A 25,298-nucleotide genomic window follows, 5' to 3' on the forward strand; every position below is an offset into this window, starting at 1 on the left:
CACCAGCTACTTTTCCGTGGCTGCTGGGACCATCAGGAGGGCCGTTAAGGTTGACTTTGGATTGTTCTCCTACAAAAGAATCCCATGCCACCTTCTGATAGAGATCATCAAAGTTAGGAGGATATTGCAACCTCCCTGCTGGCCAACCTAGAGTTGTGAGGAATGTTGAAAAAGGGTTGGGTTTAAGAAAAAAAAGCACAGTTAGTACTAAAACTTTTAATATTATTTCATTCTATTAGTTGCCACTAATACAATGAAACAGAGGAATTTGATAACGATTGCAGACGTAATGACTCACTTCAAAGAACCTTGCTCTATGCATACCTCGCTAGGTATGCATAGAGCTACATAATTTAACATTTTTTTAAAATAGGATATAGAACTTTTCGATCCTCCAACAACTCTCTGTCAAATAGGGGAATAAAAGATGTAAATATAACGTATAAATATTTACAAACTGAAGTGATCGCTTACATTTCGAGTCTATATCCGGATGCAAGTACCACAGATCTGGGGAATGCCATAAAAATATTTTAATTATTAGAGTGGACATACATGTTGGTAGATATCATTATTGTACTCATTGCCTGCTTATAAGGCTTGAATTATAAAAAAAAAAAGGAAGGAATAACTAATAAGATAACAAACTTTTGTAGTTTACCAGCTATACTTTATTTCAATTATCCGCTCGCTAGGATTGTAGCAATTTTTACATCATTATCATTTATTTAATAGATTTATTCAAAAAAATAACTAAGTAAATCATTTGAATTCCAGCTTCGTAAAAAATCTAAAAAAATTATTTTGAAAATAATTTCGAAGTCATTTTGACCATTATATGAGTGTTTCCTATTTCTCAATAGAAAGTGACAAATTAAAGGAGCGTACCTCAAAAGACTTTGCTTTCAAGAAGGGGCTATAATCTCTCATTAGTGTTAAGAGATTGGAAAATACATGAAAAATAATCAACTTTTTTTATAATTAGGAATATCTATTGAAACCAAAAAAATAATATCCTCTCATTCTTTAAAAAAAAAAAAGATTCTTTTGACTAAGAAAAAAGGATTCATTCAACATATCAACAACACATTCACACATAAAAGAAACACCATTACTTTAGCTCTTGTAAGAATGTTTATGGTAAATCATTTTAGCGTATGTATGTCACCCTTTTGTGTATCAGAACTGAGCCTAAACTCTATTGTTTTTACACAAAATGTTCAATAGAACAATGAAAGGGATATGAAGAGACTTTTCCAATATTTTTAGTGATTAAAAATAATCAAGGATGTATGAGAGAATACTTTTTTAGAAGGACAACATATTATTGAAACTTAAATATTATTACCTTACACTTACATATTACTTTTACAATAACAATAATAATTTTTATATTTTAAAAATGCTAATTATAAGTAGACCATTAAAGGTCTACTTATAATTACAATCGCCGCTGGTCCAAATCAATAAAATATCAGGGATATCTTTAATTATAAAATACATTTGTTTTTTGACATTTTCTATCTTATTTTATGAAATATATATTTTTATAACTTTTTTATGAAATGATCTTTTTCTATCAAACAAGTTTAATTGAATTACGTTTTTATTTTTTTATAAAAATACAGTTTTGCGATGCATTTCTTTAAAAATAGACGGTCTTTTTAATTCTTTTTTCAATTTTAAATTAAAATATCGGTTTAAGTAATTACCCGACCATACCAAATTAATTCTCCAAATTTGCCTAATTTCCTAAGCCTATACAAATAATATTATTGAAAATAACCCATTTACTTATTTATTTACAGAAAAAGTTGGACCTCCACATATGCTGGATGGGATCGGTACCAGTAATGTCACTGCTGAGTATGGACAAAGTATACTCTTTGCGTGCCAAGTCCAGAGTTTGGGACCAACGCAGATCCAGTGGTTGAAGCAGTTGCATAAACATCAAGAACCGAAAAATAAGAATAAGACCATTGTTGTCTTTGACTATGTCTTTGAAGTAAGTTTATTTTGTAAATGTGGGTGCATTTATAAAGTGGGAGATGGGGTTTTCTTCAACCACTTTCATTATGAATATTTTATACATAGGTTTATGTTGATATAATTTGTTCATTGTTATTTTCCCCTATTATCTTATTAATTCAGTTTGCATATATATACACGATATATGTCTGCACATTTATTCTATTCAATCTTTGCAAGAATAAAAATATATATTCGGGTCCCTTCCTCGTTAAAATTTGAGTCATTTCATTTGAAATGTCCGTTTTTTGCAGATGACTATTTTTCAATGTAAAAGAAAGTTTATTATGTCTACTTATTTTATTTGTAGTATTTTTTGTTTTGTTTTTCTAACGATAGTTAAATTGATCAATATTATAAGTACTTATAAGACGCAACGTCTGTTCATAATTGCAATATAAAGAAGCTATTTTAGCAAAACAGGTGAAAGCTCCTTATCACAAATTCTTCTATAAGAGAAACAGACCCTTTACTTAATTATCAAGAAATCAATTGTCACAAAATTTACAAAACATTGCTTTTGTAATATACTGCAGATTATTGTAGAATAAACTATATTTTTTTTGTGATAATTTCTTTAAAATAATTGGATAAGAAATCATTTTGAGGGGTAAAAGTAATATTATTATATAAATGGAGTCAGTTTTTAACATAAATTTTTGTTTAACTTATATCATTTAAATTACAAAAGTCAACAACATTTTAGTTTTCAAAAACCTTTTAGATTCATAATCGATTTCAATACTTCTTGTCGAGCCGATAACGAGTCTTTCTTTACATTTTCGGAATCAAATCAAGTTTTTGAAACTTAATTTGAGTATTTTAACTTTTTTTATAGGTTTAAGACTACTTTTGACTAAGATAAAAATCGATTCTCCCCATAATAGTTATTTTATTTTTTACAAAATATTATTTTTATTTCAAATATGTGCTTATATTTTATATACAATGATCCAATTATGAGATAATGTCATTTAAATAGGGAATACTTTTTTGTTTGAAAATGAATAATGTAACGGGTATTGAATTGTTTTTACGCCAAAGGAATAAATTTGAAGCGTAAATAATTAAGATTGCATATGATGATTTGTTTTTAATCTCTCTAGTTCAGCAGCAATGTCGATTTGAGTATTTTTTTGTTTTTTGTTTTGAACATAAATTTCTAAAGATTAATTGGTACATTTTTTAAAAGTCTGTGATAATTGAATATTATTTTATATATAAAAAAAAAGGAAATAAATAAATCCAAAAATAAATAGGTAAACAATGAAGTTTTTACATATTAGGTATAGAAAAAAGAAATCCAAAATAATTTAATTGTTATTATTTATTTCCCTTTTTAGCAATCAAAACAGGGCTTAAATGACGGTCAAACTGGAAAATTTCCATGATTTTATCCACATTTTCGAAAATCGGCCTTCCAGAGCCTGGTGTATATTTAACATCAAAAATCACGTACAATTTTGGTTACGTTGATTCCATTCAGATAATTTTAAAAGAGAAAATACGCCATATTTTACAGTTTTTCTCCGACAGAGGGGAAATTGCCAGCCAAGGGGCTGAAAATGTTGATTTAAAGTATCAATACCATTAATTCTTTCAACATTTTCAGCCACTGGCTCGTGTTTTCGCCTTTGTCGAAAAAAAGCTGTAAAATATAGCGCATTTTCTCTTTGCTGGTTTCCATCTTTGACGCGTGCTCAAACAGTACTAAGTTAAACAATTAAAACTTTTTGAAAGTTTTCTTTAGTATAAAATCTTATCGTTCACACGCTATATAGTGTAATCCGATTGTACTTTTTAGACGCGAGATACACAATACTAAAGACATTTGTTCAAAAAAATAAGGGATTTATTTTTACTACAACTATTATTATTATACAACTCTTTTCTCAATAAAAATGAAAATTAATCAACATTTGTGACTGAAATAGACCTTTATCAATACTCTTATATTAATGAAACCTTAACAGGGCATGAACGTTTTTAACTTACACTAATTTGTACATAAAGTGTCATATAGTGGTGCCGTTTTTCGACAAAATAATCCAACTCCCTGAATGATAATACTTTAGATAATAGATGGATGTTACTCATATAGAGGCTCTTTCAAAATCATTAACAGCATGTGCCGTTTTTTAAAAACAAAAGCTACAGACTGTCATACCACCCTACGGAAAATATATATTTTTTAGTTTTCCTCTTACATTACTTATACATATATATTTTTTTTTTTTAAATTTTGGCGTGTCTGACTCAAACCAACATCGAGTAATTGAGCCAAAAACTAAACGTGTTGCAACTATCCCCGGTCTCTCTTATCTATATTTTATCTTACAGATCTTACATCCTCAATCTAAAACGACAAGCTCCGGTGGCTACTACAACTCTACCCTTCTAGTAGAGTCGACAATGCCTTACTCTAAAGGCCGTTACATTTGTTTGGTCAACAATCAAGTGGGACATACACATAAAGAAATATTCCTTCATATCAATCGTCCAGCACCTGGGAAGGAGGGAGGAGCACAAGGTAACGTTACAAATGTTTATTGAAATAAAATATTTATAAAGCTATCGAGTTACTCGTTGATTCAAACTTCAGACGTCAAAACTTTGTCCTATTTTGGAGTAAAAATCTATTTTTAAAATATATAGTATATTTTTTAAAGTGTAACACAAAGAGAATATGCCTCTTAAGTGTATTTCTTAAAATAAGTGAGTCAAAAGATATAAAATAAAAATCATAAATATAAAAAAAAACTTATAAAAAATGTATGTACTATATAAAAGTTGAGCAGTAAAATGCAAAAAAAAAAAAAGAAGCAAAACTATAGAATCGTAACTTTTCGCATTTTTTCTCACTCTCAAGTGATATGAACCATACATATAGTCAGTATGATGCAAATTTTTTCACAAAAATATAATACCACTTGCAAATGCCTCTGCAATTCGTTTGTATGTAGTATGTACATGAAATATCTGTAATAAAATCTCCAAAGGGGAAGAGTAAGTAATCCATCCTTTGTTATACTATCCTAAGGCTGCTGTTCCTTCCTTTACCTTTTGAGGGGTGTTTTATTAACCCCTTTGAAATAATTCTAATAGGAACTATTTCCGATTCAGTGGATTAGCGTTATGTCATTTACATATTATATTCGTACATATTTTCTATTTCAAAATGATTCAAAGACTGAAATTAAATAAACATTACATACAGGGTGAGGCTATGAAATATAACCATTGGGTTGTTGCTATACAAAAGCCCCAATAACACCAAACGTAATTAAAAAAGATGACTTCATGTAGCTGAAACTTTAAGCTTTTGATATAGGAGTTAATTCTACCTCAAGATGAGTCAATGATTCACTCACTGCCTCTTTGTTCATTTCACAAAAGAGGATCATGGTTTCCAGCTTTCGAACAATAATAATCAACTCAAAGAGGTGGTAAAGGATATAACAGAAGTTTTGGGGTGAAAAAAGATAAAACAGCTTTAGATTTATTTATACCATTTGGTTCAACTTATTTACCTTTTCGTATGAACTTTGATAAAAAATAAATACATATCTTGACTACACGTAGAGGAGGATCTTCGAGTTGCTGAGTAAAAAATTTAAAACAAAACCTATTAATTATCTTGAACATTATTTTTTCCCATCAAGAAATAGAGTAAAATTAAAACACGAAATTGTTTTTGATCCATTGTTTCGGAAATAAGAAAAGTAACGTCACAATTAGTACAATAACTCATAAACTAAGGAATAGATGGTCATGAAATTTTGACAGCTGTCTTTTGAGGGTTGGTTGTAAATGAAAATGAGGCGAATAAAAATAACGTAGTGCCATTTATTTTTGAAGGCTTGGGCCATGTGCCATGTCACTAATTTTATATTTATAATATATTCAATTATTTGGTTGTTGTATTTTTTATATTTTTCAATACATACATGTAGAATTAAAAACTTTATTTATCATCAACATAATCAAAAGACTAATATCTTTTGCCTTTGGGATGAATATTATAGGTGTTATTTTCCCTTTAAGTAATCTATTTGTATAAAATGTACTCCAAATTTTATGTAAGGGTCGCACATTGTGTAATCACATATTTTAAGGGTCGAACTCAAAAAGTTTTGAAACCACTGCTCTAGAACGTCGTCCTAACCTGGATAGAATAAAATTAATTATGTGGATGGAGGGGTTCTTTGAAAACAACACGTTACAGAGCACACATCTCACAAAAAAAGTCAAAAATATTTTGTAGGCAATTTTGAGAAATTGTGGCTTAAGAAAGTTCAAACAAGTTTCACATATCAGTCTTTTATATTAATATTTTAGAGGCGTAATTGAGAGGAAGGCTTGTCATACTCGTCATCCAAATATTGACGCTCTCAAAGGGCTTATTGATTATAAGTGGGGGTTTATTAATCAGAAATTCATTGTATGGGAATATTTGAGCTTTTAACTCTGATGAAAGAAATGTGTCATCGCCTGAACCTCAACATTTGAATAATTACACATTATTTAAAAAAAAAATGAAGAAAAATTATAACTATTTTGATTTTCTCTTTAAGAGTGGTTAGTGGAGAATTTCAAAGTGTCACCACCCTGTATATAAAAAAACCATCATTTGTCAATTATAGATTCGAAGGGGAGGAGAACCAAAGGGAAAAGTCATTTCTTATAATTTATTTCCCGAGTTTTTGTTGGTATTATTCCATGTTTACAAATATGTTCGTATGCAATAAGATCATACAGATTTTCCATTTAGATATCTGAATAGTTTTTTACTTTACACTCATTCTCCTTGTAATGGTATGGAATAGATGGTTTGATAAAGAATACAGAAAGAATGAAAAGGACAAATCCTTTTTTTGTATTTTATGTTTTATATTTTACAGCTTCTTGCGAAAAATACAGTTTTTTTAAGGGAGTTGCTGTTGTTAAGATATCACCAGGAATGTTCTCATACATATGAACACAACCATAATATATAACCATAAATATAAATGGTTATGTACTCCGATTTAGGAATCCCCTTTCTTTCTTATTTTACTTTACTTGCCTCACCTTATCTTTCTTCAAACAGACAAAAAGACAAAGTTTTGGAGAATGACGCCTTAATCCTGACAAATGGGGAAAAAAGTTATCAAATAATAGTTTGAAATAAAATAATAATATCATTTAGATGAGAGGTCTAGACTTTTTTTCCATTCAATAACTTATTATGATTATTATTAAACCTATTCCTTGGTTGGTTAACTTAATTTAACTTAAGTCCTCTGTCATTGATTCTTTGAGAGAGAGAGTGAGAAAGATAGACAAAACTTCGTTTTGAGGGGTTAGACACGCATCTGGTATTTGTTCGATAAGGAGACAAGGTATGACAGTATATATGTACAGGGAGGGACTTTTATTGAATAACCAATACAATTTTTTTTCAATTGACTTTCTTCTAAACTAATAATGCAATTTCAATCAAAACAAATGCTAAATGAAAGCTCAAATAAAAAGATATAATTCAATATAATCGCCTTTGGTGTCAATAACTTCCTTGACTAGACATCAGAAACGAGAGCAGGGCTTAATGACCGTCTCATTTTGAAGATTTGAGAGGTTCTCTCAGATCCTGGACATCAGATTGGGTCAACAAAGTGGGGAAAAACAGTGACAACCAGGACACCGTTTGTATTTTCTGTCAGAAGTTGAATTCGTTGCATGTTGTATTATTTGTATCGCAAATCATCTCCTGCAAACTTCCTAGTCCGTTTAGAGTTGAGTTCCCTAGCAATGGTCCACTTCCACTTGGATGGCTCATCGACAATTTTTTGTAAATTTATAATGAAACCCTGATTCCTCTGGCGGTCTAATCTCATCTTGTGATCAGCCCTCTTTGCTGTTAATTCATAATAACCTACAGAGTCTTTTAATTCCTTCCTCACTCTCCAGACATAAGACCTGTCCAGGCTTAAGAAGTTTTCCATCTCAACATTGTTCTGTCCAGTGTTGATCGCAACAAGGACACTGCCTTTTCCACGATTGTAGAATATATACGTCGTTGATCAATGGTTTTTTAATTGACGCCAAACACTTCTGGCTAGCCGCATAAGCAACAAACAATGTCGTACGTACTCTTATACAGCTGTCGCAGAGGACTCAAAGTTCATTATTAAATAACGACTGCACACCGTCTGTCACGTCATTTCGCTTACTGTATCTCACAACTTTTCCTCCTGTAAGAAAAAAAAACAGAAAAAATTCACCCACAATTAGTACAGAATCAATTGGTAACAGTATTAGAGGAAACAGAACCCATGCTCTTCCCCGGCAATGAACATTTTATAGAAAACTAAGAGTTAGAAGGCGACAAACTAAGAAAAACAATTATTATACAGGTCAATTAAGAAAAAAATTGAAACCTTTTTCTTTCTAAAAGAGGGGTTATCTCGAAATATCTTATATAAGGAAGTCATTTAAGACATATCCTTTAAAAAATATATATATAAAATAGGATTGACTTTTTCTAGAAAAAAATCAATGATTTCATTCTTTTTTTAAATTTTTTGAGGGTATTTTAATTGAAGGCTTGTAGTTAGAGCTGAAAACGAAGGAGAACAGTGACCATCATTGTGTATTATTAGGCTTGACAGATTTGCCTATTAAACACTATTATTTTGTTAAGTTTTGGTACTAAAGTAAGGGTGTAGATTTAGTCTTAAATGGAAGTTGGGACTGTCTGCTAAAATTAATGGCCCTGAAGAAAACACTCCCGATATATTTAGTTTTAAATATTAAGAAGGTGGAAAATTGATATTTTGGTTAAATAATTTCTTAAATCTGTAGCAAAGGACCACAATTTTTTTTCACATGGCATCCCTCTGAAAATCGTTCCATTCCACTACTGGTTGGTAACAGTTAGCCAATTTTTCCCAACATTTTGTATTAATACTCAATTATTATTTACAACTTAACAACAAGGGCTCGTTTGAATTCAACCAATTAACGTTCAGAAGAACATTTATAGGAGGAAAAGAAGTAGAAAATCGTCAGTTGACAAGCCCATTATGTAGTTAAATGATAAGAAATGGGAGTCTAGTAAAATAATTCATAAATTATATGTAATCATGAAACTGACTTTAAATTATATACTCATATATACTTTTTCCACTTTGCATTTCACAGTTTCTTTCCTCTAATCCTTAAACAGTTTTATTTCTTTTATCCCTAAGACGGTGAATTAGATGAATAAGGAGATATAGGGAAAGTTGGAGGCTTTAAATAGATTTATCTAAATGGCCCTCAATAAATTTTTACTTTACTTTAAATAAAATTAAGAAATGAAAAGATTTGTAGAGACGTAGCATATACATAATGCAAATTTATTTTAGAATCCTTATTCGAGTAATGGTGTTTTTTTATGTTGCTAACTCATGTGATCAAGTCCTGTGATCCACGTATTTTTTTTCTTTTCTTTTTTCGAGCCAAGTAGACACGGGTAATTGAACTTTAATACCCGCGAGTAATATGTTGGGATGTGAAAATGGTCTAAATATTTGTGAGTGTAAATCAAAAAGAAAAGTACATGTTAGCAACTTTGGTGAATCAAATAGAAATGATAATATAAGGATTTTTTCTCAAAAAGTGTGGGATAGATTGGTATTCTTCAACTAATTATCTTTCATTTCTTTTAATAAATTATTCTAATTCCTACATAAAGATTACAAAAATTTAGAGTCACAATAAAATAAAATAAATATATAGTGTCCCTAATTCAATTTCTTTTGACGTATGGGATGCATCAATTAGAAGCAATATTGAGCATAAATGAAGTAAAGGAAAAAATCCCATTTTTTTTTTTTTTTTTTAATTTAATTTACGATAATTTTTGATAAAGTAATTATACTGTCATTGCGAGTCCATACTAGGATTTAATAATGAAGTGAGTATTTGAGCCGGTTATCTTCAATGAAACACCTAATTTGGGGATCTATATTAAATGAACTCATTCTCTTTATATTATTTGAGGTTCGTAGTCGACATTAAAGACTGAGAAACTCTTTTGACTATTGTATACTTCAACTCACAACTTGAAATACAAATAATAAAACAAAAGTCTTGACTCTTTTCTTCCCTCTTTCCCCAAATGCCTCCCAATATTTCAATTGGAATCCTCTGAATCCCTTCACTTCAACTTCTGTTTTAGGCTTTGACAAATAAAATTGTATTATTATTGAGAGGAATATCAAATAAGAGTTAGGATCCATACCACAAATTTCTCTTTGGAAGATGAGGAGGACGGTTATTCCTTGGTTCTAAGCATGTAATAAGTGTTTATTTAAGCAATCCAGAGGATATTTCTAAATTCATAATTTCCTTGATGTTATCAATGTAGAACCATTTTATTATATCAGATTTTTATTTTTGACGAAAATATATAAATCTTCACTCATGTATGATATAAATTAAACAAAACTATCACCACTAAGGACGGAATGAAGTAACAAAACGGAGTTAAATTTAATGGATGGGATGTGCAAAAGTTCCCTTTTGAGTTACTTTATTTTAGTAATTTTAAGAAGTGAATGACAATACTTTGGATCTTATTGGGTAATATTTCTACGTTATCATTATTCATCCCTTTGATGCTTTGCCTTCTTTACTATAAACTCAACTAAATATATATATAAGTTGTAAGTCATCGATCTTTGCTTAATCAAAGAAAAAAATTAATATGAAATATAGTTTATGATTATTGAGTATTCAAATTTGCTTATCCAACAAAGTGTTCAAAGGGATTCGTTAAACCTGAGCAATAGGATCATTATTCGGAGATTTCGGTTTTTGTGTACATAACTTTCATCTTATACGGGTTTTTTTTTTTAATTCTTGAACATATAAGATTTTTTTTTTTGAAAAAATAAATATCGGTATCAAGATAACATTGACTCAACTATGAATGCTCCTTCATCTTCAACATCAAATTAATTGATTTTATATAAACATAAGAATAGATGAATACGGAATGAACTTATGCTCCGAAAATTCAATTTTCAACCATAGAACTTCCTCCCAATTATATTTAGCATAACTGAATCGTGTATTGTAGTCTTTTCTTTCCATTTGAACACATTCCAAATGACATTTTATGGAACTATCAATTTTTAATATATCATTTAAATGATTTTTTTGTGATGGTCTCTCTAAACAAGGAGATTAAAGTTTCCGAAAGAGAAGATAATCTTCTGGGAATAAAAACACAATGCTCATTCATGAGGTTTTCAAAAAATATCTTGATACCTCCCCGTTGTAAGGTTTGTTTGATATATTTGTCCTCAAAGTAAGGCAATTTTCCAGATAATGAGTATGTAAACGACCAAGGGTACTTTTGAACATTTCCATAGAGAAAAAGTGATTTGGCACATATGTTTGAAATGCTTCCTTTGAGTAAAAAAGCTTCAACCGAACGTCTTTTTCATTTAATCTAAATAAATGCCCAAGAACACACATTTCGAGATAATCTATGAAAATGGTCACCATTTTCAAGTAATGATTCCTCGGAAATATAACTTGTTGTGGAGAAGCCCATTTAGAGCATGAACTTCTCTTTTCAAAGGATTCTTTAGACCCAAATATATCCTATTTTGCCAAAAATTAAGAACCAGCTTCTTTGTCAACACAACGAAGTGTCACATCATGATTAAAAGGTAGATTATCGAAATAAGAGGCAGAAAAATGGATGTTGGACATAATTTACAACGTTTGGAAACTTAACAATAATGGGGTCTAATCGTATAATAGTCTATAATGTAGAGATAATAAGAATATTGTTCCTTTCAGACTAAACCTAGATCTGATCAACTCGTTTTATTTTTATGACATCTCCGTTTTATTAAATATTAACAAATATATGAGGCTATGAATACGACCAATTATATTTAAAAGGTCATAACATACCTAATTAGAACCACATTAATTAATGGAAGGCTCTAAATTATCGGTAATATTCTTGAGTATATCATTCAGTTCCTCAATTTTGAACATACATCTCATAATGGATCAAATATGTCAAGTAACTTGGTGGCCGTTCATATTTATTGAGTAAATAAATAAAAGGGGATTTCTCAAGAACTTGCATTTTACTCAAGCGTCATTTCTGGATGGCTCACCTCACGACCTATTTACTGACACTAAAAAGACTATAGTGCTCCTAGTTCTGTAATACGCTAGATTTTTCCAATTGGGGGGAAATAATTCATAAGATCACTAATCCTAAAGTTGCCCCCACCCCCCTTGAAAGACACTAACAATGAAAATTTGCGTATATGACGTCACTTTTTGACCTGGTTCTGACACCTCTGGAGATGAGTAAGAGCATGGGAAATAAACCATTTATAGCTGTATGTGATGTAATCATTAGTATTTATTACTAAGTTTTCAAGACAAATAATGACGTCTCAAAAATTATAAGTTTTTTGTTTGCTGAGTTATCAGTTGCACATAAATAAAAAGAACATACTTGAAATTATGTGTCAATATTGATGAAAATAATATGAAAAATACTTGGGAAATTAAGGGATACTCGCCAATTAATAAAGATTTTTAAAAAAAATTATCAGCCAGCTAGTAATTAATTGAAGGTTACCCCTTCATTTTTTCCGGTAATATGCTCGTAAATTTTACGTTATTGTTCTAGGTACGAGTATTATCTGGATCCACTTCCAGTTATGAGAATATCAACATTATTGTCTGGAACTTTTTAGAAATAGAATATATTGATGTACAAGGGTGATCTAAAAAGTTTCAAACTACCAGAAATACAAGACATTTTTTTTAGGATTTTATAAAAAAAAATTTTTTTTTAAATTGTTTCATCGTAACTCTACATACTATTCCCAGCTATACTTCAATTTGTGTAACCCGTCCAAAAAGTACTAGACGTTTGTTTTCTGAGAAATAATTGTTCACGAATTTGAGGAAAATATGCCTTCAGCTTGTCAAGTTATGGTGCGTTGTATATTCCTATAATGGTCTTTATTTCCTTGTTGAAGATAATAGATTAAAATAACGCTATAAATATCCCAAAAAATAGTCCCATTACATACCCATGTGTAAAAATACTTTTTTTCTATTTACCAAAAAACACTCACATTAATTCACTCAAATCACTGTTACATAACAACTGCACGTAAAAAATGGCTGAAACCTTGGTGAGTAACTGTCAACAGATGCTAGATAGATGTGATCGTTGAGGTTTGAAACTTTTCAGACCACCCTCGTATATGTACAGCTATTGTACGATTACAAAAACTTTTAAGTACATGAGCCTTCAAAAAACTTTTCAAACGTATTTTTAATAAAATATCGAAGTAAACTTATAACATGTTTTACAAATGGGTTATAGTGTAAAACCACTTTGCAAGGCTTCGAAATATCAAAGTTATGTAAGAAAAAATAACGCCAAAAAATTGACATATTATTTTGAATGCTCAAAAACTATTTGATTTTATTTACATAAAGTTTTTTGGGATAGGTTATTTAGATACTCAGTTCCAAAGTAGTTTTATTTCTTATTTTTTGTTAATTCCTGAGGTTAGTATCAATTAGAGGGGATTATTTTGCTGGCTTACTTTCATAAGCATACTCATATTAATGTCTTAAAAACAATTTGCATAAATGATGTCGAACAAAACCTTCAAAAGTTTGAAAAATATATTCTTTGATAAGAATTTTTTAAAGTGGTTTTGTTTAAAAAAAGTATTTTATTTTTATACAAGTACCTGAAATGAAGCTAAATGAACTATTCAGACTAATAGCTTTTATTATGGATTTCACAGTTCAATTTTATATTATAAAACTATAAAACCCCTTTGAGTGAGTATAGCAGCAAATTACTTTTGTAAAGAGAAAAACCCTTAAGAAAGTTGAACTCTCCTATTATTTTTTTTTTTTTTTAACATAATACCTTCGTTTTTAATTTTTCGTTTTATACTTACTTACTCTCGTTAAAATAGTTATTATAACATACATTAACTCTTGTGCAAAAAAAAAAAAATATATATATACTGATGATAAAATCATTAAAAAAAAAAAACACCATTAAATTTATAGATTAAAATGTTTTTAATATACATGACACTGTAGGTATATTTAAAAAATGATACAATAAGCTTTTATCCTCTCTCTAAATCAACAAGAAAGTTGTTAATTCCCCATTAGAAGAAAGGAATTAAGAAAGTGATTCAGGTATTAATCTATAGATTATTTTATTATGGTTCCGATGCCAAGATTTGTCTACCAGTTCCGTATCAAAACTTTTCCCATGGGACATGAACATTGTTAACTTATATTAGTTTGTTTACAAAACAGGCGAAAGTAGCGCTGTCTAGCAGAAAAATAATACAACTCACTGTTTGATAATATTATTAAATAAATATTGACTATTTGCAAAAAAAAAATTCAAATTCAAAATGATGTGTTGCAGTGCAAGAAAAATTAATTAAAAACCTTTTTAATTGTTTTATATTGCGCCCAAAAACAACATAATGTCACACCACCTTGGGGGTAATATATATTTTTTCAGTTTGAGCATGCCCAATAGAAAAGATAAAACGGAAATGTAACAACTAATTTATTTCAATAATTTTAATTTGAACAAGCTTTTTCAACAGACTAGACCTGAATAAGGTTTAGAATAAAAGAAGAGTAGATTTAATTTTGAAAGATGATTCTGAACACATTTTATCGTCAAGTATGTGAAATCAATGAAGTTTTATTCTAGAAAGTTCAAAAAAATGGATAAAATAAGTTATTCCCATATATGTGAACGCTTCAATTAAAACCAGTTATGAAGTCCCGAATCCATGTGGGTTTAGGATCATGTTTCAAAACTGTGTGTGCTCTTTATTAATCCTAAATATTCTACTGGATAGGTTTGCTTATGAACAAACATTTTAAGAAAAAATTATTAAATGTAACACAATTAAAAAACTCAGATTTTTAAAGCTTTCATAAATAATAAAAAAACAATACAAATGGAATCATAAATCATAAATGTCTAAACAGACGCAGAATCTTTTCTCATTCTTAGGGGGAAGGAGAAACAATGTTCAAATTAATCAAGCAAAGTCTCTGGAGGACTCATTTGAGCAACGAGCGTGTCTACCTAAAGCTCAGTGCGTCATATTAAAAAAAAAAAAAAAAAGGAGATTTCATATGGGATGCAGCAACATAAAAATAATCTTAAAGAAAATCCTAAAAGTGGAGGAAATCCCATTTACTTTTTTTTTACTTTATATATACATAACTAGTGATATTGATCTATTATTTATTAAGATGGAGTGTGTATTGTGTAAAGTCCTCTTTTTTTTAACCACTTGAAGAATAGACTTGACAGTGTCTATGTATGATGGCGAGAGCCTAATTTCTTTAATTTTTGATTATCTATGCTAGTGTTTAAATGAACAAGATTATCTATGATAATATAAGTAGGTGACACAATGGGGTTTTCAAAAAATTTATAAGCCTACTGTCCTGCTAGATTAATAGATAATGAGTCAGACGATGCATTTTGAGAGTGTGATTCCATATTGCTTTTGGAGTCTTGCTCGATATCAATGCAATTAAAGTGGTTTTCTGCCTTAATTGTCTGTACGCAGTTCGTTTTCTGATAGTAACTAAGATAGGTAAGGGAATCGAAGAGTACTCAATCAGCATAAAAGAGGTTATATTCTTCGTTTTTTTCCTTGTTATTGTTTTTATTTAGTGATACACTGAGCTGTCCATCAAAAATACACACTTTTTTAGCAAGTTATTGTAAATGGTTACATTAGAAGTATAGGTTGATTTAATTTTGTACTCATTCCTCTCTAACCAGTGCCTCATTCTCGCATGCAGCTTCATCGAGGCGATGAACTCATATACATACAATTTGAGTCACTGAATGGCACTGAATCGTAATTATACATTGAAAACTTGATATTTTAACAAAAGGCTCTGAAAATCAAACTTACATATATTTGTTAAAGATTTAAATGGGCATTTACATGTTTTATAATATATTCCAACGGCGTAATTATAATTTAAAATATGCAGAATATGAATTACTACAGAGCATAGAATAAGCTTAGTAATATGTGGCTCTAAAGTGCCACAAATTATTCACAATTTTCCCTGTTTGTATATGATATATTTATATATTAATTAATGAAAGAAGAAGAAATCCCAAGAACGTTTCAGATTACCCATTTCTGCTTTCCTGGGGATATGGTTATACAATAAATAATATATGTCCATCCATCTTGTTCATTGTATGTTATGTATATATAAAACATAGTTCTACCATCTCCATAACAAAAATAAATTGTCTTTCTTAAATGTATGTTTGTATAATTGGCTAAGAAATAAAGAAAGAATGAATGAAGATAGAGCTGTTGCCTCTACATATACTGAGATATGATGAATTACTTTCTTTTTCTCTCTCTGAATTTGAAACCTTTTAGTTTACGTATGCGTTCATGTGTACATACGTTGAAAGTTCTATAAGCAAGCATATTAATAGTACTATTAATTAATTATCAATTACTCATATATATCAATTATGACAAATGAGGTCCAAATTGGAATTAATGAATAAAGTAATATTTCGGAAGAGGGGTATTACAAATCCCTGTTTTATTTTGGACGACGACATCTAGAGCTATTTTGGGAAAGGTTTCTTGCATTTTTTACTCTTAAAAAATGGGTAACAACTAAATATGGGTCCGGGCAAAGCTTTAAGAGAAGTAGCAAAATAAGTCCAGGTGCTCAATATTTTTCCAAATATACTTAAATATTCCTCTATAATGCAGCACTTAAAGATGGTTACTCCATTCAAGTACTGGAGAACAGCCTGTTGGAAATTGAAGAACAGGAACTTGCTCCATGTGCCAAATAGTCCTGCTCTATCTCTAAGCCATAAACATGAAGGCAAAACGTGTCTATTAGCTTGGGATGATTCATGGTTTACGTAAAATCTTTTTTTTTTTCAATGATGGGTGCCACTTTTTATGATACGACTCATGAGTTAACTTTATGTTATTCCTTCCTGATGTATGTAACTTTTTCTTCTCTTCAAATAATTCCCCCTTTTAATTCAATTAAAAGGGGGAATTCATGGAGGTTGCATTATTAGTTATGAAGTATACTCAATGCTCTTGGGCACTAAAAAATTTCCGCGTAGTCAACTATAACCCATGCATCATATTTAAGTTTACACTGAAGATGTTTTTTTCCAACTTTATAGAAAACCATTTTGTAAATATAGTGAGAACAAGATTAAATTTATTTCCAGGGAATTACAACTAAAATGGACACTTTTTATCCAATATGGCCTCTTTCAGATTCAATGACAGCTTCCACCCTCTTATTGAAAGCTGCATAAACAAATCAGTCCATGTGGGCTTGATGGCAACTCTAAAGATCTCAAAGATCTTTTAGGATTATTGAAGGTAGCTCACTAGACCTTTACTTAAATGGAATAATCCAAAGGATAAAGATGGATGGATCTTGGAAGCCACTGGTTGTTGGACACATTCAAAAGATGCATGGCTAAAGACAACATTTTCTCCTATGTAGCCATCGTTATGAGATGTGTTTTTTTCCTTGCTAATGATTTTTGCTCATATTCATATTTTTGGATATAACAATAATTGTCCTCACTGGATCTCTAGCAAGATGGTTTTGACACGTATAATTATGGCCTTCCTTACTTTTCGTTTCCAACTTTCCCCATAAAGTCTGGCAACCTTTTCTTGGGTTTCAAATTGCTCTTTAATGTCATACACGGCCATTCAGCCAATCCTGTGGTCATTGGCAATCTAAGTTGGGGTATTCTGGCCCGTGAGCATTTCCAGAAGAAAAACTATTTTGGCCTCAATTTTCTTTGAAGATAAAGTCAAAATGTATAATTAAACACAATTGCAAATAATTGTTAGAATATAATGCAACCTCAGAGGGAAAAAAGAAAAACGGAACCCCTTTTTTACATACATAAAAAGTCAGAAAAAAGTTAACGTATCCCAATAATATACATCTTGGATTATTTTTTTAATAATTGTTTAACAACCTTAAATAGCTTTTCTATCCCTCATACATATTCATAAATATATATTTATGTCATTCGTCAAACTGTATTTGTTTAAATACGTTTTCTTATAATACGACTCTATTGCATTTTCTTTTTCCTTCCTTATATATGGAATTATACGAATCTATATACAATACATATGAATCATACTATGTACTACACTCTCAGAAAGCTTCCATATTGACGTTTCAGCAATCTTATTATTATAAATGTTGTTACTTAATTCAGTTCATACTTATTTGAGTGTGTCTATTATGTTACATACATATTTATGAGAAATAAATCCTCCTTTCGGATCTCACATATAGAGAGATCTGATACGATTATTATAATACATATTGGATTTTTGGCATGAGGGTTCATTTAGTTAAGAGAGGGGTCAAAGAATATGCTTAGCTTTTTTTCTTTTTCCTTTGCAGAAAAAAATCCAATTTACTTTTTTGTCAAAAGTATTACGCCCTTACGTGTATGATCATGATGGAAGGTATGAATCATGTGAATAGCCGTATATTAACCACAAAAAATGTATTTAGGTCCATATTTATTGATGGGTTTTGCCATCACTATTGATGGGTTATTACAAATTTTACATTTACATAATGATGAGTTATGTACCAGAGTAATATATTAGCAAAAAAATTAATTTACAGCTTTTTAGAACGGCATTATCTGTCTCCAAGACTTATCAAGGAATGTTTACGACCATTTCAGATATATTTATAATTATACTTTTATGTGACGTCAAAATTTTGATGTTGTTCATTTTGTGGGTGTACTCAACCAAAAATAACAATGAAACCCGTTTTATCATTAATATTAAGAAAATTAGTGAAATATTTGATATAAAAATGGGATTAACAAATAGAAGGACTTAAACTTTACTTTCTATAAATTTTTTATCCTACTATTACCTAGTTATATATATATATATATCTGGGCCTAAAATGTATTAAAAATATATTATTACATCGCTCTACCATCTTATTTCCGTGTTATGTATAAAAACAGACACTTATATCGAACAACTTTTGTCTTTCAATTTTCATCTTTGATCAAAAAATACAAAAATTATGCTAATCTAGTCATTTTTAGGGGTTTTTTTTTGTACACATTACTTTAATTTGATTCAAATATAACTATTCATCATTGGCATCAAGTAGTATTCCATGCAGGTTTTAAGTTTATTTATTCATAAAGCCATTTGAAGGATTTTTATTAAGATATATTGGTAATTTGACCATTTTTTGTAGTAAAAATATCAACTTTGAGCCTGCAAGATGGAGTCTCCTTCAATTATGATGCTATTTATGACGTCAAAGAAAATGTTCTACTGCTTGGTTCCTGCCCTTTCACTCATCGCCAAGCTGCACAGAACCAAATAAAAAGTGGAAAGAGGGGGAGCTGTTTCCTGAAAATTATGTTTAATATGGATGAGAACATAATCACACAATATTTTATTGTTAGTATCTTTCAAAAAGTGAGGGGCAAATGCCCGTACCCTGCTGTGGTGTATATATTAATTACATGTCAGTTACTTAATTACGTTAGTGCATTATTGTCTATATATGAAAGTTCTTAGTAATTAAGCTATACTAGTGTAGGTTTGCCCAGGACATTCAGAAATTGAAATTAATTCTGAACTCTTCTACTTCATATAAAACAAAAAATAAAGGTCGTAAAAGCTTACGAATTATTTTATCGGCATGTTGGTATTAAAATACACGGTTATACCCGAAAGCGAAGTGTATTTCCCCTTTTCTACCCAGTTGCAAAAGAAATATCCGAAACACATCCTAAAATAATATCAATCTACTGTTGTTGAATGTGCATAAAAAGATATAAAATTTGCTCAAATAGTTTTATGTGATCATTGATGGCATGATAATAATAGGCATTGCTATTTTTCCCCGCATTTTATTATGAGCCACGCACAATAGCCTTTTCGATCTAAGAAAAAAACTATTTTAGTTATTTTTCCACGTTCAAAGGAATTTAATTATTTATTTTCTTCGTCAAAGTGATACACTTTTATTTATAAAAAAAAGGAAGAAGATATTGAGAATCCTGCTTTGTATATATATACATAGCATGTACAATGATTTGACTGTTCAATGTTCATACAACATATATATAATATGTATTTACTCCATTCTAAGAAATGTACTCCTTTGATGTTTCTTTTGTCTCCTCCATTTTATTTTGTTGGATGTCTTCAATGTTCATAGGTTACTCTTCATGTTACAATTATGTATAAGTTGTAACTTGTATTTGTAGATTGTACAAGTTACATAAAGAGTAATATATTGAAGAAATGACGTTAGTACACGAGCAGACAAACTTTGGTCGAATAATATAGATTTGCTTTATTAATATACATAGAATATAATTTGAAAAAATTCCTTTGTGTTGACTCTCTGTTTTTTAAGAGAATGAAAGAGTTATGATAACAGCTCCAGAAAAAAACAAACATTGTTCAGGTTCCCAATAACAAAAAGCTCTCTCGCTAACAATTGCTTAGGATTTACAACTATAAATACATGCCCTTTTTTTTAAGAAATACGACGTGCTGAGTTTTAGCTACACAACCTCATTGATAAAACCTATTTAAATTAAAATACATTATTCGTATTTTATAAATGTATTCATTTTTTTTATATGACCTTTAGCTACACGCACTCGTTGTTAAAAATGAGTTCTCCCAAGACAACCCCTCCTTTATTAATATATATTAGCTATTGATAAAGTTTTTAAGGATATAAAAGATATTAAAACTTTTTAAAATCTATCAATCATGTTTAGAACTCGATTAGAGATCTCGGATAAAGATATTTAAAAATATGGTTATAAAATTTTTAACAATAGGTCTTTTCATTAATATATGTTATGCCTATCCTTGTGACCAATTACAAAAAAGGATTTGAATCTTAAACAGACCAAAAACTTTAAGGCATTTTTATTACAGCCCTGAGGGCGATAAAGAAAAACCATGGCCAAATTTGGAATTAGGAGATCAAATTCCATTAGGTTTACTATAATTTGATCTTGAGAGTTCTTTTTGGCTGCTGAACAGTGCGATTAATAATTTTTGTGATTTCATTTTTATCAATAAATATTCTATATTTATTATGTATTCCCCATTAATATTGTAACTGGGAACATTTTAACTCTATAATGTTCTTCGAAACACTTATTAATTATTAGTTTTGTTCCATAAATTCAAAAATTACATCAATAGTCATATATACCTACATATATAGATAATCCATAGAATATTCAATTATCCTTCTCAGAAATAATGCAAATTCTTCATTTAAAATTGTTAAAATCATTTTTGACTTGCAATTTTTTTCAAGATATATTGGACACCTGAAGTGTCGTGGCCCTCTTTATATATGAAGAGAAAACTATTTTTCCATTCTGTACCTAATTATATACATCCTTTAGTAAGGAATATGTGAGATTTAATGTTAATTATTTGATAACCTTTCTTTTTTTAATTACGTATTCATACTGCTTTGAATATACAAATAATAATATATATTGTGTAATATGAAGAATTATGGCTTTTTAGAGGAATAGTCGATTACATACTTTGTTTTTCTTTTCGCTTGTATATATATATATATATTTTTTTTTTTTTTTGATCAATCACTTTATTTGAGACCCGAGGAAAGCTCTAATTTTTTTCTTTATGAACCTTTGACACGAAGATTCCACTTCTAACCCCCCTCTTCCCCTCTCTCATGTGATTAACTGTATTGTGTTCCTATTATAGTCCACATACAAATATATACTAAAAAATATAATTAACTCCTCTGGTTATTTATTTAATGGATTATATATTTATATATAGATATATTTCTTTCAAAAGTAATTCATTTAAAATCTTCCTTTCAGACTCCAATTGGACCAGCAAAGCCGAGCCAAATCCCTTTCCCCTTTCGTTCATCATCATCGTACCCATTTTGAGTGTCATCATCGTGTTCCTGCTCTTTGTATCCGTGTTCATACTCCGGAAACACACGCATCCCAACGGAAGAAACAGTAACAGTCCCTCCACTCCACACGAACCCTCATCATCCACTGCCCTCATGAACTCTCGTCAAATCCTACTTCCCCATCTATCCGAAACCTCCCCTCATATGGGAAAAATCAACTTATCTTCCAATGAGGAATGGTTCTCTTCAAACCCGGGCTCTACCATGTGGAAGAAAACCAGTTCCTCCGACTCATCTAGTGAGAAATGGGTAGAAGTCACGAATAAGGCGAATCAAACCCCAGTACACTGGGCCTATGGGGACGTTTATATACATCATCACACCACGCCGGATATTCTCTATCCCTCAAACACATCTACAGAGCAGCGACAGCATTCTCCTCTGTTGAATGGGGGTTATTCCATACCCAAAGGGAATGAGAAGGGAAGCAACTCCCTTGCATCAACCTCTATTGAGTCCAAACGCTTCTTGCATTTAAGGGAACCTTCTTATCCAGAGTACTATGCTGTTGTGACAGCTGGCTCCACGGAGCTCTATGCTCGTCCTCCGAGTGATCACTTTTATTTTAAAATATCGGATGGAAAAACTGAGTTTATATAATTGTATGTATTTGAATGTTAAATCAATGTCTTTATCAAGGAGTAAAATGAATCCCTTCCCGTAATTCGATGTGTCCCTTTTTCTTTTTGTGTTATTCATTCGTTTATTCCTCTCATGTCTTTCAGTCGACTAATTCGTTTAAAAGTGGAATTCAGGCCTTGCATGATTCATATGTATTATTATTATTATTTTTCAAGTGTATTTCTTTTCCTTTATTTTAAAGAAACTCAAAACTATAGATTAAATTGTCAGATTTTAACCCCTCACCCAACCCTTAACAAATATGTCTAAGTCAAATCTCACATTTTGTGACCTATTTACCCTTAGGCCCTACATTTACTACTAATAATTTATAATTATTCTTTACTCTCCTTTATTTAATAAATGTATCAATCATGTTATAATTAATTTATTAATATGACATATATAGGAATAAGCTATTATTATCGTTGTTATATATTATTCAATTCATACTTTATATTCAAATATCAAATGAGAAAAACTAAAATATAGAATTTCAATTGTATAAAGAAACTGTTTTTTTTTAATTCGGGGTATTTTTAGAGCATGTTTTGATTTTGTACATACATAAGAATATGTACATATATTAAAATGACCACACTACTAGTTTGCAATAATAAAAAACCACAGGAAATGAAGCAATCAAATCATGTAGACCTCTATGTTAAGTAAACTTTATTACAGTTAAAAATTCAAAATACATTTACTGGATGAAGGGATAATTTTTTTTTTTTTATTATTGAAATTTTAACAAATTACAAAATATTTATTGTGATAAACTAAATATACAAATAGGCAAAATATTAAAAGAATGGACAATTTTATAACGAGGAAAGGTCTACTTTATTTGGCGTATTACCTGGTAATGGGAGTCCCTGTACTTATCGTATACAATATATCTGGAACTTGATTCCTTATCCCTTCAGTACTTTGACATTTTGAGAGAAAAAAAAAGGTAACGGGGTATTCTTTTCAATTTTTTTTTTTTTAAAAAAACATTGTTTTCATCTCCAGTTTTTCCATAAATGTGTCAGAAGGGTAGAGTATTTGATATGTTTCTGTAAATGAACCAATGCATGGCTATCTAATTTCATAAACAAATTCAAATCATAGCGCATTTGGAGGTAGGCAAGACACCATCAAATATTTTTAGGGGATTAGGGATGTCCAAATTTATTGTTAACATTTTTTTAAAGAATGACAACATACAAAAAAATTATGGCAGTGTTAGAAAGACCAAGTGATCTGCTTGATCTGATTTCCAGGTCTTAAAGTTAATTGATTTGATTTTCACTGGTTAAGGACTCAATTCCACTTATTTAAATCTATGGTATAAGACAAACTTTCCTTAATGCAACGTGGCTCTCAAAGAGAATTGTGTACCTCCTACATATGTAACAGGACCCAATTCCTCCTCAAGGTAAACATTGACTTGTAGAAAACGTAGATTTGGCTATTGTAAAGTTGTTAACCCATAGGAATATGACATAGGCTTGATATCGATATACATGGGTATTTATGTACAACACCCTTATTATCAACACTCTCAAGGACTACAACAACAAATGCAGGCACCAGATGTTTCTGGCTAAATAACTAAGACGTGTTCTGCCTTCATGAAGTATTGGGAATAAGAATTGCTGTTATAGAAGGGTATATAAAATTTTAAAAAAACATTCATAAACATATCATATATAAGTTTTTGTTTTTGTAAAATTGTAAAAAAAAACAACTATGATGATCGAAACATGATTTGTTAAAGCCTCATGTGCTAAGTGTAAGAAAAAATTGGTTTATGAAGTTCTAAAGCGAATAATTCAAAGTTGATTAAGGTACGTATACTAGGTCCTAAATATGTCATTGTGTGTACTAGGAAAACTACCCTGGGGAAGATTGCCCTCGACAAAATTGCCATGTAGGAAAATTGGCAGTTAGGAAAATCGCCCGTACTTTGTTCAAACTTCATGATGAAAAATCAGCACATTATTACTATTTTTTTTGCATTAAAAGTGTTCCTTGCATGTATTTGACACTTTGGCGGTAACTTTTAAGGATCCAGCTGTACCCTCAAGTACCCGACCGAACACGAGACCTAGAAACTATTTTTTTTTCATATTAGTAGGGTTTCTTGGCTATATATGATGCTTTGACAGTGGTTTTTACCTACCCCACACTACCCCCAGTAGCCCGACTAATCCGAGGGCACTAGTCTGTGGTTTAAGAGGGGTTCTTTGGATGAATTGGTGGTAGTCTTTGAGGATCCGTGGGTACCCCAAGTATCCCGTGTAACTCAAGTGATTGGAACTATATTTTGGCTCCTTGGATGTATTGGATGAATTTGTAATTGTATTTTTTAGAATCCATAAGATGCCTCTGGCATTACCTCAGTAACTGTCCTTTTATTTATTACACCCCCCTTCTTACCAATCCTCTAGATCAATTTCCTAAAAGATTGGATTGATTTAAAGAAATTGCAAGGAAATTGTAATGCAATAATATTACTTACACTTGAAGATACTCCCTTGGGG

The 25,298-nt window shown here is 30.3% G+C and overlaps 1 protein-coding gene across 1 annotated transcript in view; it reads left to right on the forward strand.

The window, feature by feature from the left end:
* Positions 1-23,283, forward strand: part of LOC121120685 (fibroblast growth factor receptor-like 1) — a 60,033-nt gene extending 36,750 nt beyond the window's left edge. Inside the window, exons 6-8 of the mRNA XM_040715551.2 lie at positions 1,809-2,005; positions 4,369-4,558; positions 22,049-23,283. Coding sequence (XP_040571485.1) covers positions 1,809-2,005; positions 4,369-4,558; positions 22,049-22,749 — 1,088 coding nt within the window. The 3' untranslated portion in view covers positions 22,750-23,283. The remainder of the gene's footprint in view (positions 1-1,808; positions 2,006-4,368; positions 4,559-22,048) is intronic.
* Positions 23,284-25,298: the final 2,015 nt, after the last annotated feature.

Source organism: Lepeophtheirus salmonis, chromosome 6, assembly GCF_016086655.4.
Source record: "Lepeophtheirus salmonis chromosome 6, UVic_Lsal_1.4, whole genome shotgun sequence".
In the NCBI taxonomy this organism is placed as follows: domain Eukaryota; kingdom Metazoa; phylum Arthropoda; class Copepoda; order Siphonostomatoida; family Caligidae; genus Lepeophtheirus; species Lepeophtheirus salmonis.